This window comes from Gorilla gorilla, chromosome 10 (assembly GCF_029281585.2).
Source record: "Gorilla gorilla gorilla isolate KB3781 chromosome 10, NHGRI_mGorGor1-v2.1_pri, whole genome shotgun sequence".
Classification (NCBI taxonomy): domain Eukaryota; kingdom Metazoa; phylum Chordata; class Mammalia; order Primates; family Hominidae; genus Gorilla; species Gorilla gorilla.
The window spans coordinates 51,806,457-51,823,260 of NC_073234.2; the positions used below are offsets into that span (position 1 = coordinate 51,806,457).

The 16,804-nt window shown below is 42.3% G+C and overlaps 1 protein-coding gene across 2 annotated transcripts in view; it reads right to left on the reverse strand.

The window, feature by feature from the left end:
• Window positions 1-3,385: 3,385 nt before the first annotated feature.
• Window positions 3,386-16,804, reverse strand: part of SPATS2 (spermatogenesis associated serine rich 2) — a 155,481-nt gene continuing 142,062 nt past the window's right edge. For both annotated transcript variants that reach the window (XM_019039317.3, XM_055357295.2), the window contains 5 exons: window positions 16,132-16,190; window positions 11,621-11,730; window positions 7,954-8,056; window positions 5,911-6,125; window positions 3,386-4,870 (listed from right to left, as the gene is read on the reverse strand). In XM_019039317.3, coding sequence (XP_018894862.1) covers window positions 4,559-4,870; window positions 5,911-6,125; window positions 7,954-8,056; window positions 11,621-11,730; window positions 16,132-16,190 — 799 coding nt within the window. In that variant the 3' untranslated portion in view covers window positions 3,386-4,558. The remainder of the gene's footprint in view (window positions 4,871-5,910; window positions 6,126-7,953; window positions 8,057-11,620; window positions 11,731-16,131; window positions 16,191-16,804) is intronic.

Sequence of the window (16,804 nt, forward strand, 5' to 3'; positions counted from 1 at the left end):
ACTTATACAATGGAATACTATGCAGCCACAGAACAGAGGTCTATACCTCGTAGACCTCCATCCACGTCAGTAAGTAGAAATATACTTGATTTTTCTTAAAACAAAACAAAAAAATGAGTTACAAAAAGTGAGGACAAGTGAAAAAAGCAACTTGTATAAGGGTATGCACAGTATGAATCCCATTTATGCAAAAGAAAGAAGAAAAGGTACTTCTATGTTTGGGTTTAGAAAGTTTCTGGAAAGACATGTAAGAAACTTACCAATGATTTCTTCGGGGGGAGTGGGACAAGGTAGAGAAAACTTTTAAATTTCTACTATGTACCCTTTTTTGTGTTTGTTTTTGTTTTGAGACCGAGTCTCTCTGTGTTGTCCAGGCTGGAGTGCAGTGGCGCGATCTCAGCTCACTGCAACCTCCGCCTCCCGGGTTCAAGAGATTCTCCTGCCTCAGCCTCCCAAGTAGCTGGGATTACAGGCGCCCGCCACCACGCCCAGCTAATTTTTTTTGTATTTTTAGTGGAGACGGGGTTTCACCATGTTGTCCAAGCTGGTCTGAAAACTCCTGACCTCAGGTGATCTGCCAGCTTCGGCCTCCCAAAGTGCTGGGATTACAGGCGTGAGCCACCGCACCCTGTCCCCCACCTTTTTTTTTGTGAGACGGAGTCTTGCTCTATAGCCCAGGCTGGAGTGCAGTGGCAAGATCTCGGCTTACTGCAAGCTCCGCCTCCCGGGTTCATGCCATTCTCCTGCCTCAGCCTCCCGAGTAGCTAGGACTACAGGTGCCCACCACCACGCCCGGCTAATTTTTTCTATTTTTTAGTAGAGACGGGGTTTCACTGTGTTAGCCAGGATGGTCTCGTCTCGATTTCCTGACCTTGTGATCTGCCCGCCTGGGCTCCCAAAGTACTGGTATTACAGGCGTGAGCCACCGCACCCAGCCCGGTCCCTTTTTAAAAAAAAAAAAAAAAAAAAAAAAAGCTGGTCTGCACTTTTGTTTAAAAGCACATTTTTTTAAATCGCCATAAATTAGGGGCATAGGAAATATATGATATTCATAATGAAGCCATGCTAATTTAAATTTTGCCTCTCAAGTGTCATATAACTGACAGAGCTAAACAACTTAAAGTTGCAGTCCTATCTCTTAAGTTGGGCAGGGTGAGACATTTGTCTGAAAGAGGAAGTGGAAAGAGAAGGACAATCAATGGTTAAGTAAGGCCTCTTGGTGCACCAGTGGTAACTGCCCAGGGCGTATCTTCCTTCTTTTGGGAAGCCTAGAACCACTATGGGCAATGAGGAATGGGCTACACAATTCAAACTTAGGATAAACCTAACTTCTCATTGAAGAAGAGTCAAATTGGCAAATTTAGGAGAAGATCCACAGCATGAGATCCTAAATGAATTATAGTTTACACATATTATTTAAAAAACTACAGAATATACATAGTAGTATGATCTTTTTTTTCTTGAGACAGTTTCGTTTTTTTTTTTGAGAGTCTCTCTCTGTCGCCAGGCTAGAGTGCAGTGGTGCGACCTCAGCTCACTGCAACCTCCGACTCCTGGTTCAAGTGATTCTCCTGCCTCAGCCTCCTGAGTAGCTGGGATTACAGGCACCAGCCACCACGCCCAGCTAATTTTTGTATTTTTAGTAGAGACGGGGTTTCACCATGTTGGCCAGGATGGTCTCGATCTCCTGACCTCGTGATTTGCCCGCCTCGGCCTCCCAAAGTGCTGGGATTATAGGCATGAGCCACCGCGCCCAGCTGAGACAGAATTTTGCTCTTGTTGCCCAGGCTGGTGTGCAATGGCGTGATCTCGGCTCACCACAACCTCCGCCTTCGAGGTTCACGTGATTCTCATGCCTCAGCCTCCTGAGTAGTTGGGATTACAGGCATGCACCACCACACCCAGCTGATTTTGTATTTTTAGTAGAGATGGGGTTTCTCCATGTTGGTCAGACTGGTCTTGAACTCCCGACCTCAGGTGATCCACCCACCTCAGCCTCCCAAAGTGCTGGGATTACAGGCATGAGCCACTGCACCCAGCCCAGTATGATCTTTGTATAAAAAAAATTAAAAACCCATATACTCATGTGTATATGCACATACATGGTTTAAAAACAGTCTAACCAGGAGTGATTGTGCACAACTGTAGTCCAGCTACTCAGGAGGCTGAGGCAGGAGTATTGCTTAAGCCCAAGAGTCCCTTCTAATCATGTCCGTAAATAGCTACTGCACTCCAGCCTGGGCAACACAGTGAGACCCCATTTCTAAAAAGAAAAAAGGTGTAGAAGGATATATTCCAAATTAACAATCATTACCCCTGAGAAGTGGAAAGATGGATAACTTTTTTTCCTCTTATATTTCTGTACTTATATTTTAAATACTACTTTTGTAATAAAAACTTTTTTAATTCATAATTTTCAAACTTTTTGTGGTCATGAAAAATTTTCAAATAATTTTCTACAAGGAGATTTTAATTTCAACTTCAAGGCATTTTTGATAAACGTGCCTTGTCCCATCTGTCTGGGTGGTTAAGTACGGTCTTGCCTGGATACAGGGACAGACCTCATAATCCTTCAAGGTCACTTCAGTCTCTGGATTTCTGATAAAGTACAGGTAAGCAATTAATCAGAAATGCAGGGCTTTTTCCTGACACCCAGCAGGCTGTTGGTGTCGTTGGACAAATTCCCCAAAATGAGGTGCTCTTGGAAAATGGCTTTCCCAGAACTCCTTGACTACTGTTTTCTTTACTGAAAGACAGACAGATACACACACTCTCTCTGAATGTGTTCAACCAACCTGAACCCTGGCAGCTCAGCTTCACTCAGCCAAGGAGGCAAAGAAAGTCCTGAGGCAGCTATGTTCTGCACGGCTGCCACTTACAGTCTGGGCTTCAGACTTGGGAGAACACATGCCAGAGAAAGAAAAGCTCTGCTGTGATTAAATCACAGATGCTGGGGGTGAGTGTGGGGTGGAAGGGTCTGGCACCCATGCCACCTGCTACACGCAGGAGCTCAATTACACGGTTATGTTCAATACTCAGTCAAGGGACAGGGAGTTGGGGAGAGCAGTGCCATTATAAACTTTGGTTACCTGGGAGAGCCTGGAGAGCTGTGGTTTTCTTAAAGTGGTTAAGTTCTCCTTTGGAAAGTCACCATTCCCTATCCTATGATCCTTTCTCACTAGGAACAACTGCATTTGCTCTTCCTGGCTTTCACATTTTAATTTGGTTCTGAAGCTATGCAGTGGTGGCAGACAAATGACTTGGGAATCAGATACCCTCATTTAATCCTGGAACAAGCTGTCTGAGTGACTTCTACCCCCATGAGGCCCAAAGAAAAACATAATGAAATGAAACCACTTGCTGCTATGAAACAAAAGTGGGCATATTTATGCAGTTGTTTTTATTTATTCAACTATAAAGACTGCAGCAATTTTTTGATGAGTAATGCCTTAGATTAACACTAATTATATTGCTATAAATTTGGTTCAGGATCAGAATAGGGTTCAGGAAAGGGAGAGAACAAAAAAAAAAGTCTCCAAACATTAAAACAGAAAAATGCTTTTTTTTTTTTTTTTTTTTTTTTTTTTGAGACTGAGTCTTGCTCTGTCTCCCAGGCTGGAGTGCAGTGGCACAATCTCAGCTCACTGCAGCCTCCGCCTCCTGGGTTCAAGCGATTCTCCTGCCTCAGCCTCCTGAGTAGCTGAGATTACAGGCACACGCCACCATGCCCAGCTAATTTTTGTATTTTTAGTACAGACAGGGTTTCACCATGTTGGCCAGGCTGGTCTTGAACTCCTGACCTAGTGATCCACCCGCCTCGGTCTCCCAAAGTGCTGGGATTACAGGCATGAGCCACAACGCCCAACCTTTTTTTTTTTAAACTTTAATTAAATGCTACTTTCTCATAGACTTCCCTAGACTGGTTTGCAATCTAAGGTAATAGGAAACAAGGCATTGGGCATTTTGAAGAAACTGCAGGTTAAGCTATGGTGCCAAGCAGAAGACTAAACACTGATTTGAGTGTCAAATCTCCGGCACATTCTGGGATAGAGGCAGGTTCTCAAATGTTTCCTAGTGTTCTTTCCTTTTCACTAATTAAATTTTCCCTTCTCTGGCGAATCCAGTGCAGTATACAATCCCCTCATTGCCTCTCTTGGTCAAATAGTTGTTCGAAGGGAAACTGTCAGGCACCTGTGGCTTCTGCTTAGATTGGAAAGGTGACAGACTAGCTCTGATTCACCTCCTCCTGAGACAGCCTGGACAGTGGAGGGGTCAACTGGAAGGCCGAAACCTGGTAACAGCTGCCTCTGATTCCTGGTGGAAATGACCAACCAGATTCAATCCATATCACTGGGAAAGATCAAGGAAAAAAAATAGCTTCCCCTCCAAAAATGGTAAAGAGGAAATAAGGAGACAAGAAACCAAAAATACTTAGAATGGCACAAAAAGTGATACGCATAAACTTCTTTTTGTTATTAAATCTAACTGTAAGTTTCCTAAAGTCCAGTTATCAAGTTGAATTGTGTGGATAGAGGAGAGAGGCCAACTGGATTTTCTCTCAAGAGTTCACGGCTTCAGTCTGAGAGGTCCTGGGTTTGCGCTGGGGGAGCCCCTTTTTGAATGAAGGCGTGGGAGGGCTGGGTTCCATGCTGACTCCAGTTCCATTGGTCCCTGCAGAGTGAGTCTGGCCTCTTTCAATGGTGTTTCCTGGTGCCTGAGATGGAGCACTCTGATACCTGGAACCAGATGAATACCACGAGCTGTTTCTGTAACGACCCATACTGTCATGCCGCCCTTGGTTCATGGGGTCATTGGACTTTTGGCCTTGTGGCCTATAGCCCTGTCCTCCTCGTCTGTTCCCTGGCAATACCTAAAGATGAAAGAATACAATGTTCAAGGTGCTCTAGCATTATGGTACCCCATTCGTTCACTTTACAGGAGTATTCTGAAAGCAGAATTGTGGTATTCCATGCTTGGGACTCAGTTATCTCTCAAGACTTAAAGAATTCTCTCAGCCAATCCAACCTAGCCACTACTTCAGAACTAATCCATCTTTCCCTGCTCTTCATGCCCAGGCTCTTCTCCACTGAAGAATTTACTTTTCTTTAGCTGGATGCAAGAAGAAAGATAAGGAAGAAAGAACATTCTCTGGGTTGTTACAAGCCCTCGAATGGACAAGTATATTATATTATGTCTGAACTCTGCAGATAAAAGGCCATTGGTAAAGATAATACACATTTGGAATAATAAACATCACTATGGCCTGCTTTGCTAAATGTCATGAACTACAGATTAAAGTATGCTGCTGTGGCATTCAGCACATCTTTCGCATTATAATCCGGAAAGCTTATGGTATGGGATTTTATTTTTGTCCTCCAATTCCAAACGTCATACCAGTTCTGAAGAATTACTGACAATACTGCCTTGGATTGCTCTTGCGTTTATTCTTCAAACAGGAGAAGAACCTATGGATTACTCCTCAGCTTTCTAGTGTTTTCCCCTCATCCCCACCAGTTCACTCTCTTTCCCTGTAAATTCCACATTGTGCTTCTAGGGAGCTGCTGCTTTCAGATGCACACTGGTAAAACTGCCACCTGTGGTGCCTGTCTACCTTGAGATGGGTGCATGACTCCCAGTGTGACTAATTACCAGGCAATACTATCTACAACAGCAGGGATCACTGCCAACACAAGAAAATCAGCAGTTCTTGGCAACAGGAAATCTAAACTGGCTGGCAGTTTGGAACATACATATCTAATGCTTTCTCAGGAACTAACTTGGGTTGGAGGGATTCAAAACAGGCATGGAATGGGAATAGAGAGGAAGATAATATACTGAGCTAACAGCATTTAAGCTTTGACAATCTGGAGGGTTTTCTTCCTAACATGCTCAGTGTAGAAGCTAGGTTACCTCCCGAAGTGGCTGGTAGGGCTGGCCACTGGAGTTTGCTATGGCTGCAGGAGTCTCTCCCGGTGCAAAGTTTTTCTTGTTAGCACTTGTAAGGCTGGGAGGAGAGGCACAGGTGGAAGAGGAAGCAGCAGAGGCATCACTTGGGCTACTCAAGGACACAGATGTAACTGAGCTACATCGGGATCTGGTTGAATAGCTGTTCTTTGGATGAGACACTGAAACAGAAATGTGAGGAATATATGATCATATGATAGAACAGCACAATGGGTAAGGTTTCTACTTTCTCAATTTCACAATGAGCAATTTAAGATAAAGAACTGTCTATTCGAATAAAGAAAAACCTATAAAACTGGTAACAGGAAGAAAAATCTCCCTTCTGCCCTCTTCCTCCACTTCTTCCAAAGCCCCACTGCTTTGTAAAGGAATTCTTACACAAGAGAACAGTTAAAATCAAAGTTACCCATTCCCCACCAACTAATGACTTCTTGGGATTGGATCTAGTACTACCTAGACTCCTGACTATGGCTCTAGCAGCTGACTAAGCCTGGGAACAATAGTACAGACCATATGTTCAGTTTCCTATGCAAGAAACATTCTAAAGTACAGCCTTTGCAAAGAAAGAAAAAGGTACATAAATAAAATCCTTACTAAATTCTTTTTAAAGAATTTTGAATGATACAAGGTATAAATAATCAAGATCAGTTAAATATGAATAGAACTAATCTTTACAACAAACATGTATATTGCCAAATTTCTTTCTGCAAAATTAATCCCAAATTCAAAGTACCTATCTAACTGAAAAAAATATTAATATTTTCAGTTCAAATTGTGTTAGAATTCCAGTGGTTTAAAACTACTCTCTAGATTTTTTTCTTGGCTTTAAGCTGGATTAATGATGAGTTTATAATTGCTGCCATAGGTTAAATATTTCACTTTTTTTTTTTTGAGACGGAGTCTCGCTCTGTTGCCCAGGCTGGAGTGCAGTGGCACAATCTCAGCTCACTGCAAACTCCGCCTCCTGAGTTCACGCCATTCTCCTGCCTCAGCCTCCCGATTAGCTGGGACTACAGGTACCCACCACCACTCCTGGCTAATTTTTTGTATTTTTTAGTAGAGATGGGGTTTCACCATGTTAGCCAGGATGGTCTCAATCTCCTGACCTCATGATTCACCTGCCTCAGCCTCCCAAAGTGCTGGGATTACAGGCATGAGCCACCGCGCCTGGCAGTATTTCACTTTTATACTAAACAGAAAGAACAGAGAGGCTGAGTTCAGGGTTTGACAAACAGGTCACTAGAAACTCTCATCTCACAGGCACTCCCCTATGCTTTAATGCTTTATTTAAGGACCTATTATGTGCCAGACAAGACAAGTATTGTTTTCTCCTATTTATTAATTTTTTTAGAGACACAGTCTTGCTCTGGTGCCCAGGTTGGAGTGCAGTGGCAATCATAGCTCACTGGAACCTCAAACTCCTGGCTCAAGCTATCTTCCCCCTCTCACCCACCCCCACCCCACCTCCTGAGTAGCTAGGACTACAAGCATGTGCCACCACACCTGGCTAATTTTTTCTTTTGAATTTTTTGAAGAGATGGAACCTCGCTATGTTGCCCAGGCTGGTCTTGAACTCCTGGGCTAAAGCGATCCTCTGGCCTCAGCCTTTCCAGTTGTTGGGATTATAGATGTGAGCCTCGGCGCGTGGCCTGTTATCTCCACTTTGGAGAGGAGTAAAATGAGGTTACTGTAGGGGCAGGGATTCAAACTTGATCTGACTGTAGGGCCCCATGCTCTTTATACCACATATCATGCACCTCTCAATATGGCATGAAAAAACAGTCTTTCACATTTAGGGAGCTGGCAAATACTTGTCCTCAGAGTTCAAAGTATCTGCACCCATGGACTTCATAAGCATCCTAGAGTTAGTTTTCATATAAACAAGCAAACAAGAGGCACTAATGAGGAATCAGTGGTGAAGACAATCAGCACGTCAGTCTCTAATTAATAATCACCACCTGTAGTGCCCAGACCCTCTCACCATCTCACCTTGTCCAAATGAATCAATGCTCTTCTTTACGGTCTCTACATCACAGGTGAACCGGGCTACTCGTCCCAGATCCTCATCATATTTACGTTCACTAACAAAGTGCTGGAGAAAGGACAAAGAAAGGCCTCCAGGTTAGACAAACAACATCCATGGAACCTATAACTTGCTATACAGATAAAACAATCATTTTCAATTGTCTTTTTGTTGCTTCAAAGTTTATTAAATAGCCATCACATGACCAACGCCAGGTGATTGAATAAATTCATTCATTTTCTCAAGAGCCCACAGATAAGTTTGTAAGTTTATGAAATGCTACATGATGGCTAAAGCCCATTAGATATAATCAAGAGAAACTACAGAGAAAGAAAAAAGGAGGAAGAATTTATAGTAGAGGGCCATCTTTCTACTGTTGGCTATTCGCCATGTCTTTCCATTTTATATAGAAACAGAGGCAGCAAAAATCTTTACAAGGTACTACAATGATACCATTTAGATAGATGGTTTGGTGTTAATAGGAACTTCCTTAGGAAACCTACTTCATCTCTTCATAATAAAGTAGGATTTCTTAGTCCTTGAAATAGGAACAATTTCTTGAGATGGAAAATCATTCATGTGAAAAGTCAACTTTGCAAATGAGAAGTTTATGCTGCAAGTAATTTAATCCTTTTAAGCAGACTGAGCTGAGAAGTAACCAACCCCTTGAGTCAAAAACTAACCATGCTATAAAAATCATGGGACTAGAAACATGTCAGGAATAAAGTGCTTCTGGGGGTCTATTTCATTAAACAATGTCTAAGGTAGACTGGAATCATTTTTTTTTTTCAGATGGAAAGGAGATAAAAAAGAGAAGTGAAAGGCCTAGATATAATTTGGAAGAACTGAACCCCTCAGAGCACTCCTCTTAACTGGGGGTGGGCTAATACCACTCTGCAACAGAATTCTCGGGAAGCAACCAGAAGCACTGAAAGGGAAAGGAGAGAGAAAAATGACCTTCCGGCCTTGAATTCCTAAAGTTTCAGAGTATGTTGTGGCTTAGGAAAGCACACGAACCTCTTGTTACAAAGCCTTCAGACATGTAATATCAGCCTGAGATTAATTCTGAAACAAATTCTAGGGTTTGTTGAGTCAAAGACATAATAGGAATGACGGAAATAAAATGATCTGGAAATAAGACATTTAAATTGCACAGCACCCACTTCAGTACACCGAAAAAGTGGAGAGAAACAGATCCTTAGTCAGCCTGCAGAAATATTTCTAGCAGCTTTTCAGCCACGTGGGAAGAGGAACAGATGAAGCCTGTGAGAGCCAGCATTCTCATCTAATTGCAAAGGGGTTTCCGGCTTCTCCCCGAGAGTTGAATGAGACTGACTGGCATCAATGTGAGGAGGCCTTTCTATAAAATTTAATCATATAGTTTTAGTTAAACAGAAAACAGTAACTGAACATTTGCATGGTTTGGCTAGTTCACCCCAATAGAATTAAAGGGGAGGCAGTGAGAGAACAACAACACTCCACAGGTCTAACACTGGGTCAGAAGATAGCAAGGATCCCTGTAAGGTCCTGGATGATCTTCCACCTCTGTTTTTATTTTAGAGAGACTGTTGTACAGCCTCTGCAGCAAGTGTTCTCTCAGTGTACAATAAATCTTATGTGTTCAGAAAGAGAAGAGGTAAAGGGCACAGGTGTGGAGAAGGCCAACTCCCTTTGTTACAGCTTGCAGTTTATAAGCAATTATTTAGAATGCCAATGACCACAACCATCCGTGAATATCCCAATTTCCCTCAGGTTCACATGCTTAGTCTCAGAAACACTGTTCTTTATATAAGAATTTGGCCAGGCGTGGTGGCTCATGCCTGTAATCCCAGCACTTTGGGAGGCCAAGATGAGTGCATCACTTGGGGTCAGGGGTTCGAGACCAGCCTGGCCAACATGGTGAAACCCTGTCTCTACTAAAAATACAAAAATTGGCAGGGCATGGTGACACATGCCTGTAATTCCAGCTATTTGGGAGGCTGAGGCACAAGAATCGCTTGAACCCAGGAGGTAAAGGTTGCAGTGAGTGGCGACAGCGCCACTGCACTCCAGCCTGGATGACAGAGCGAGACTCAAAAAAAAAAAAAAAAATTAAAAAGGTATAAATGTTGAACCCAAGTAATTGTTATAAATAGATTATAACAAACATCTCAAAGATAATTTTTCTCTATAAAATCAGAATTGGTCAACCAACTATTTACAGAAGACCAAGTACATGCCAAGGTGCTGTGCTAGGCACTTGGAGAGACAGGAGCTCCTGCCTGCCACTGTGAAGTTCACTATCTAGTGGGGAAGACAAATTAACCAATGCACATAAAGTCATAACTATGCTCTGAAAGCACAGAATGAGGAGATATGATGGGGAAGTCAGGAAGGATGAGGAGGTCAAGGGTGGTAACTGGGCCGGGCGCAGTGGCTCACACCTGTAATCCCAGCACTTTGAGAGGCCGAGGCGGGTAGATCACCTGAGGTCAGGAGTTCAAGACCAGCCTGGCCAACATCATGAAACCCCATCTCTACTAAAAGGATAAAAATTAGCCGCTGGGCGTGGTGGCTCATGCCCGTAATCCTAGCACTTCGGGAGGCTGAGGCAGGCAGATCACCTGAGGTTGAGAGTTTGAAACCAGCCTGACCAACATGGAGAAACCCCATCTCTACTAAAAATACAAAAATTAGCTGGGCATGGTGGCGCATGCCTGTAATCCTAGCTACTCGGGAGGCTGAGGCAGGAGAAGCGCTTGAACCGGGGAGGCGGAGGTTGCGGTGAGCCGAGATTGCGCTATTGCACTCCAGCCTGGGCAACAAGAGCGAAACTCCGAATAAAAAAAAAAAAAAATTAGCCAGGCGAGGTGGCAGGCGCCTGTAATCCCAGCTACTCGGGAGGCTGGAGCAGGAGAATTGCTTGCACCTAGGAGGTGGAGGATGCAGTGAACTGAGATGGCATGCCATTGCACTCCAGCCTGGGTGACAGAGCGAGACTTTGTCTCAAAAAAAAAAAAAAAAAGAGTGGTAACTGTAGTTGGAGGCAGGGAGAAGAGCATTTGGACAGATGGAAAAGCAGGTGTGTCTGTCGAGTGTAGAAGCCTCCAGCCTCTGCTTGAGGGCAGAGGACCGGGGGGACGGTATGAACTGAGGGTAATGGCAGAGCAAGACTGCAAAGTCCTTCAGACCGGATTAAGGATTATAGTATTCATCCTAAAAGCAACAGAAAGTTTGAAGCAGACTGCTGTAGTGTGGGGAACATACATGGAGGGTGGGGCGGGTGGGGCAGAGACAGAATGGATGAACAGAACCAGTTAAGAGGCTCTTACAGAAGTCCAGGCAAGAGATGGTGGTAACCTGATCATAATGGTGGTGGAGATGAAGAGATAAGGTCAGATCTGAGATTTAGTCAAATGGACAGGGTGTGCTGACAGATTTAAGGTGGGAAATGGAGAAATTTCCTAAGGTTTCCAGCTGGGACAACTGGGTAGATGATAATACCACTTACAGAGAAAGGGACCTGGAAGAGGGCCAGGTTTGGGAAAGGAAGATCATGAGTTTAATCTATTAGATATGGCCATGAATTATGAAAATTTCTTACTTTAGCCCCTGAGGATAAGAAGAAAGGCAGAAAGCAGAAAGAAGTTTTACCTTGATATCAGCTCTGAGCTCAACCAATTGCTGCTCTGACATTTGAACAGCCACATGAGTCATCTTCTTTAGAAGTTCAGCCTTCTTTTGTCGGCTGAGCAAAATTTCCACTGTAGAGGAAAAGTGAGTGTGAACCTTATGTTGCTGCTAAATAGGATAAAGAAGAACTAGAAATATAAGCCTTGCAGTAGGTATTTGGTCAGCCAAAGGCTTAGCTGCCTATCCACCCAGAAAATGAAAATATCACAAGTCTGGTTTCTACCTTCCATTGGGTCTCTGAAGGCAGTTAAGTGGTAAATATTTTTTATAAATCACAAACACTCATAAATCATTGTTATTTCTCCTTCCAGTCAAAAAAATTTTATCAAGATGCATATAGGGAAATTAAAAAGGAAATATGTACACATAATAAAAAATATTCATCTAGAGTAAGTTGGGTATAAAATGAAAAGAGCATCTCTCTTATTTCTGATTTTGTGGTCTCCTCTCCAGGGGAAACGACTGTTCACCATTTCTTACGTACACGTCCAAATATTGTGTATGTACACACAACATGCATACATATGTAGCTCTCTTTTTTCCCTTCTCACAAATGGAAGCATATCATACACATGGTCTTTCTTTTACCTTAGCTATTTTTACTTAATATATCTTTAAATTTATTCCCTATTAATACATCTGGATCACCTTCATTCTGTTTAACAGCCACCCAGTATGTGGATATACCACAATTATTTACCGAGTTCCCTAGTGATGGGTATTTAGATTGTTACACCCTTTTAAGAACCACCTTCTCTGGCATGCTTTCTGATGTATAACTTGGATATGGTCATGGCAGAGAACATACAATAAAAATCTCCCAGAGAGACAGGGGCTACAGTGGAAACAAAACCAAAGAAATCCTCCCAGGAAGCAGATAAACCACCCAACGAATGTTCTCTACTACCAGGGAAGGGACTCTGCTATTCCTTCCCGTCCAGCAAGATTTGATCATTGCTTTTCCGAGTGGGAATTTTTACTATAATTATCCTTTTCTTTCTCCAACTATGTAATATGGGAGAAGGGGGCATTTAGCCTTTCTTTTAATTTATGAGACCCCATCCTTGGAAGATCTGAAATCACTCTGAAGACCCGGCCTTTCAGCTGAATATTAACTAACTAGATGAGACTTTGGAGGTATTGCTATTGAGGAGGTGGTGAACATATTCTCATTTTGGAAAAAAGAGGGATACTGGGTAGTGGAGGACTGTAGCAAAGACCATTAGCTGATGGAACACAGTCTTTCCAACTACATTCAGGAACATTCAGGGCTATCAGAAATCCAATGTTGTTGGGTACCAACATAATTGGGTAAAAAAAAAATCTATATTTTCTGGCTTTGCTACAGATGAAATGGTCATGTGATACAGTTTCCCCATTGAGATATAAGCAGAACTCAAAGGGCAGGCTTTACAGGAAAGCGTTTTAAGGGAGTCTTAGCATGTAACATTTTACTCCTTCTCGACTGGAGCCTAGGGAGTTGTCTTTTGACCATAAGCATACTCTCAGAATGGCTGGGCAGAAGGACAGAAGATCCTGGGTCCCTAATGTCATCTGGGAAATGTCCTGCCAGCCCTGGGTTGCTTACCTCTGTACTTTTCATTTTCTGAGAAAAAAGGACACTCACATTTATTTAGGCCACTCTGTTCCATGTAGTCAAACTCAATCCCTAACTGATATACATAGAATCCTGTAACATACTGAGGAATTAGCCAAATTCACGTCAGAAAAAAACAGAAGTTTTAAAGAGTTACACCAGGTATTACAGAGAGCTGGATGTATTTAGCAAGTTTACTCAGCCCAACTGCCACAGAGATGCACACATGGGCTGCCTAGACCCAAGTCACACTAATCAGTCAGGGCCCACTTTCTCAGGAGTCAGGAGCATGCCTACAAAAGTTTCTTAACACCAAAGCCCAACAGTTACAAATGATCTATTGGTTTAGGTCCCAAGATAAAACCTATTTGCCATTTGTATCAACTTCAGTTTCTCTCAGCTCTAGCATTCAGTGATTCTATGACAAAATTATAGCTCTCAAAATGGCAAAAATGAGGTGAATAAAAAGCTTTCTACACGTAACAGATAACTCATAGGACCTAATTATACAACACTGGAAAAGACTGAAATACTACAAACCTATCAGTTACTTAATAAAATTATAATATGTAAAAAACAAAAAGCAACTCTTGATAGCACTGGTAAATAAGTAATTACTCTTGATAGCATTGGTAAATGAGTAATATCATTGAGAACCAGGATTTTCAGGGAGAAAAGAGCTAAAGATATAAAACTGATGAAGTTAAGTAAAACTTTGAGCTCTGAATTTGATAAAATAAGATTGGCCACAAATTGATAATTGGTTGAAGCTGAGTGATGGGAATTTGTTACATTAGCCTCGCTATTTGAAATTTTCTTTTCTTTTCTTTTTTTTTTTTTTAGTTTTGAGATGGAGTCTCGCTCTGTCACCAGGCTGGAGTGCAGTGGCACAATCTCGGCTCACTGCAACCTCTGCCCCCTGGGTTCAAGTGATTCTCCTGCCTCAGCCTCCCGAGTAGCTGGGACTACAGGCACATGCTACCATGCCCAGCTAATTTTTGTATTTTTAGTACAGACGGGGTTTCACCATGTTGGCCAGGATGGTCTTGATCTCTTGACCTCGTGATCAGCCCGCCTCGGCCTCCCAGAGTGCTGGGATTACAGGCGTGACCCACTGCACCCGGCCAAAATTTTCTATTAATATAAAAGATGTATTAATATTCTTAAAAGCACCTTCTTTTTTTTAATTTCAAGACAGGGTCTTGCTCTATCGCCCAGGCTGGAGTACAATGGTGCAATCACAGCTCACTGCAGCGTCGACCTCCTGGGCTCAAGTGATCCTCCCACCTCAGCCTCTCAAGTAACTAGGACTACATGTAGCACATGACCCCATGCCTGATTTATATATATATATACTTTTTTTTTTTTTTTTTTTTGAGACGGAGTCTTGCTGTGTCGCCAGGCTGAAGTGCAGTGGTGCGATCTTGGCTTACTGCAACCTCCACCTCCTGGGTTCAAGCGATTCTCCTGCCTCAGCCTCCCGAGTAGCTGGGACTACAGGCGTGTGCCACCATGCCCAGCTAATTTTTGTATTTTTAGTAGAGACGGGGTTTTACCATGTTGGCCAGGATGGCCTCGATCTCCTGACCTCGTGATCTGCCCGCCTCAGCCTCCCAAAGTGCTGGAATTACAGGCATGAGCCACTGCGCCCAGCCTTATTTCTTATTTTTTGTAGAGACGAGGTTTCACTATGTTGCCTAGGCTGGTCTCAAACTCCTGGGCTCAGGCGATCCGCCCAAAGTGCTGGGATTATATGCGTGAGCCACCATGCCTGGCCTAAAAGGACCTTCTTCTCAAAAGTAAGAAATATGTCTTCTTAGTGGTTTTAGTTTATCTGCATTTCCATTTTCAAAAAGAGAATATACAGATAAAATAATGGACTGAAATGTCAAATTTAGAAACTCAAAATGTATTGCTCAATGTAACGAAATCTCACCTCTGAAAAACAGTGGAAGGCATCTCTGCTACATTCTCAAATTTTCAAGTTAAAATGGACCAAAGCTGAAGTCATTTCAGTGCTTCAAAGCTGCATCCTCTGGCCCGTGACCACACACACAAGTGATTTAACTGTGAGTCATGATCTCGACCTAGCCCAGCATTTCTATTCTTACCAGTTTGGGGGTGGGTTAAAATAAACAACCTTCCTAATAATAAATCTGGCATTCAATGCAGGAAGATAAAACCTGCCACCGAAATGCCTCAAATCAATGCCATTGTACAAGTTGCAGTTGGTATTCCCTTGTCTTCGTGTAGCTGTGTATGTTTAACCTAACACTTAACAGAAATGATCAAAAAATAGGTATCTGTTTTTTCTGTACAAAACCCCACAAATCACCAAAGTTAGACTTCATTCCTCCAGAATCTATTTTAGTAAGCTTTCAAGAAACCTGGTATCTTGAACCCTCAATTCTCTAACTTTTCCCCTACCCATTGATAACAGACACTGAGTGAAGACTGTTCTATAAACTGAGAAAACAAAGAAAGTTCTGAGATAGGTAATGATAGGAGTATACACATTCAATCGTAGGCAACCTAATGAAGTCTTCTCTGATTATGCTAAAGGTTTTTTTCCGAGTAGAACTAGAGGAAGAAACAAAATAAAATAAAAACCTGGTGGCAGATACCATGATGCAGTCTCTTATACACTGAACTCTGCATTCAAAATATTAAGATTTGGAAATATTTTTAAAACAGGCTCTTTAAAGTTATTTCACCTGAAAGGATTCATATGCCAGTACAGTGCAACTGCTTAAGATTATTTAAATATATAAACTCTTATTATGGTATTTATATGGAACTTTTGTTATAAGGGTTGGGAAGTAGGTACCTACTATTTATGAAGGTAATAGCTTTAATTAAAGATCAATCATCTTACTTGCTTCAGCTTTCACTTTGTCCATTTCAGCAAGCAATGCCACTTCTCGATCCATTAAACTAGGAAAAGATAACAAAGGAATAAAAAGTTTGATCGGAAACTCAAATACAAAATTAGCACATTATTAATAGTAGAGAAAGACCAGTGAGTTTGTTTGCTAAAAGCATACTAAAAAATAATATTGTATGGACCACATACAAATTCTGATGTCTTACTCTCAACAAAGAATATTTTAAGATTTTCCCATAAATAAAATAAATAGACCCAATTCCCTTTTATATTGCAATATTGGTACATTGCAGCAGTACACCAATTGTAGACATCTAAGAGTTGAGAACCAGCAGATGGCAGTAGCAAGCTACAAAACACATTTTTTAGTAAGCTGTGCTAAAGCAAAAGTCCGTGTGGAAATTACTTACTTAACCATGTATGTACTCACATACTTTTTTTTTTTTTTTGAGACGGAGTCTCGCTGTCTCCTAGGCTGGAGTGCAGTGGCGCGATCTTGGCTCACTGCAAGCTCCACCTCCCGGGTTCACGCCATTCTCCTGCCTCAGCCTCCCGAGTAGTTCGGACTACAGGCGCCCGCCACCACGCTCGGCTATTTTTTTTGTATTTTTAGTAGAGATGGGGTTTCACTGTGTCAGCCAGGATGGTCTCGATCTCCTGACCT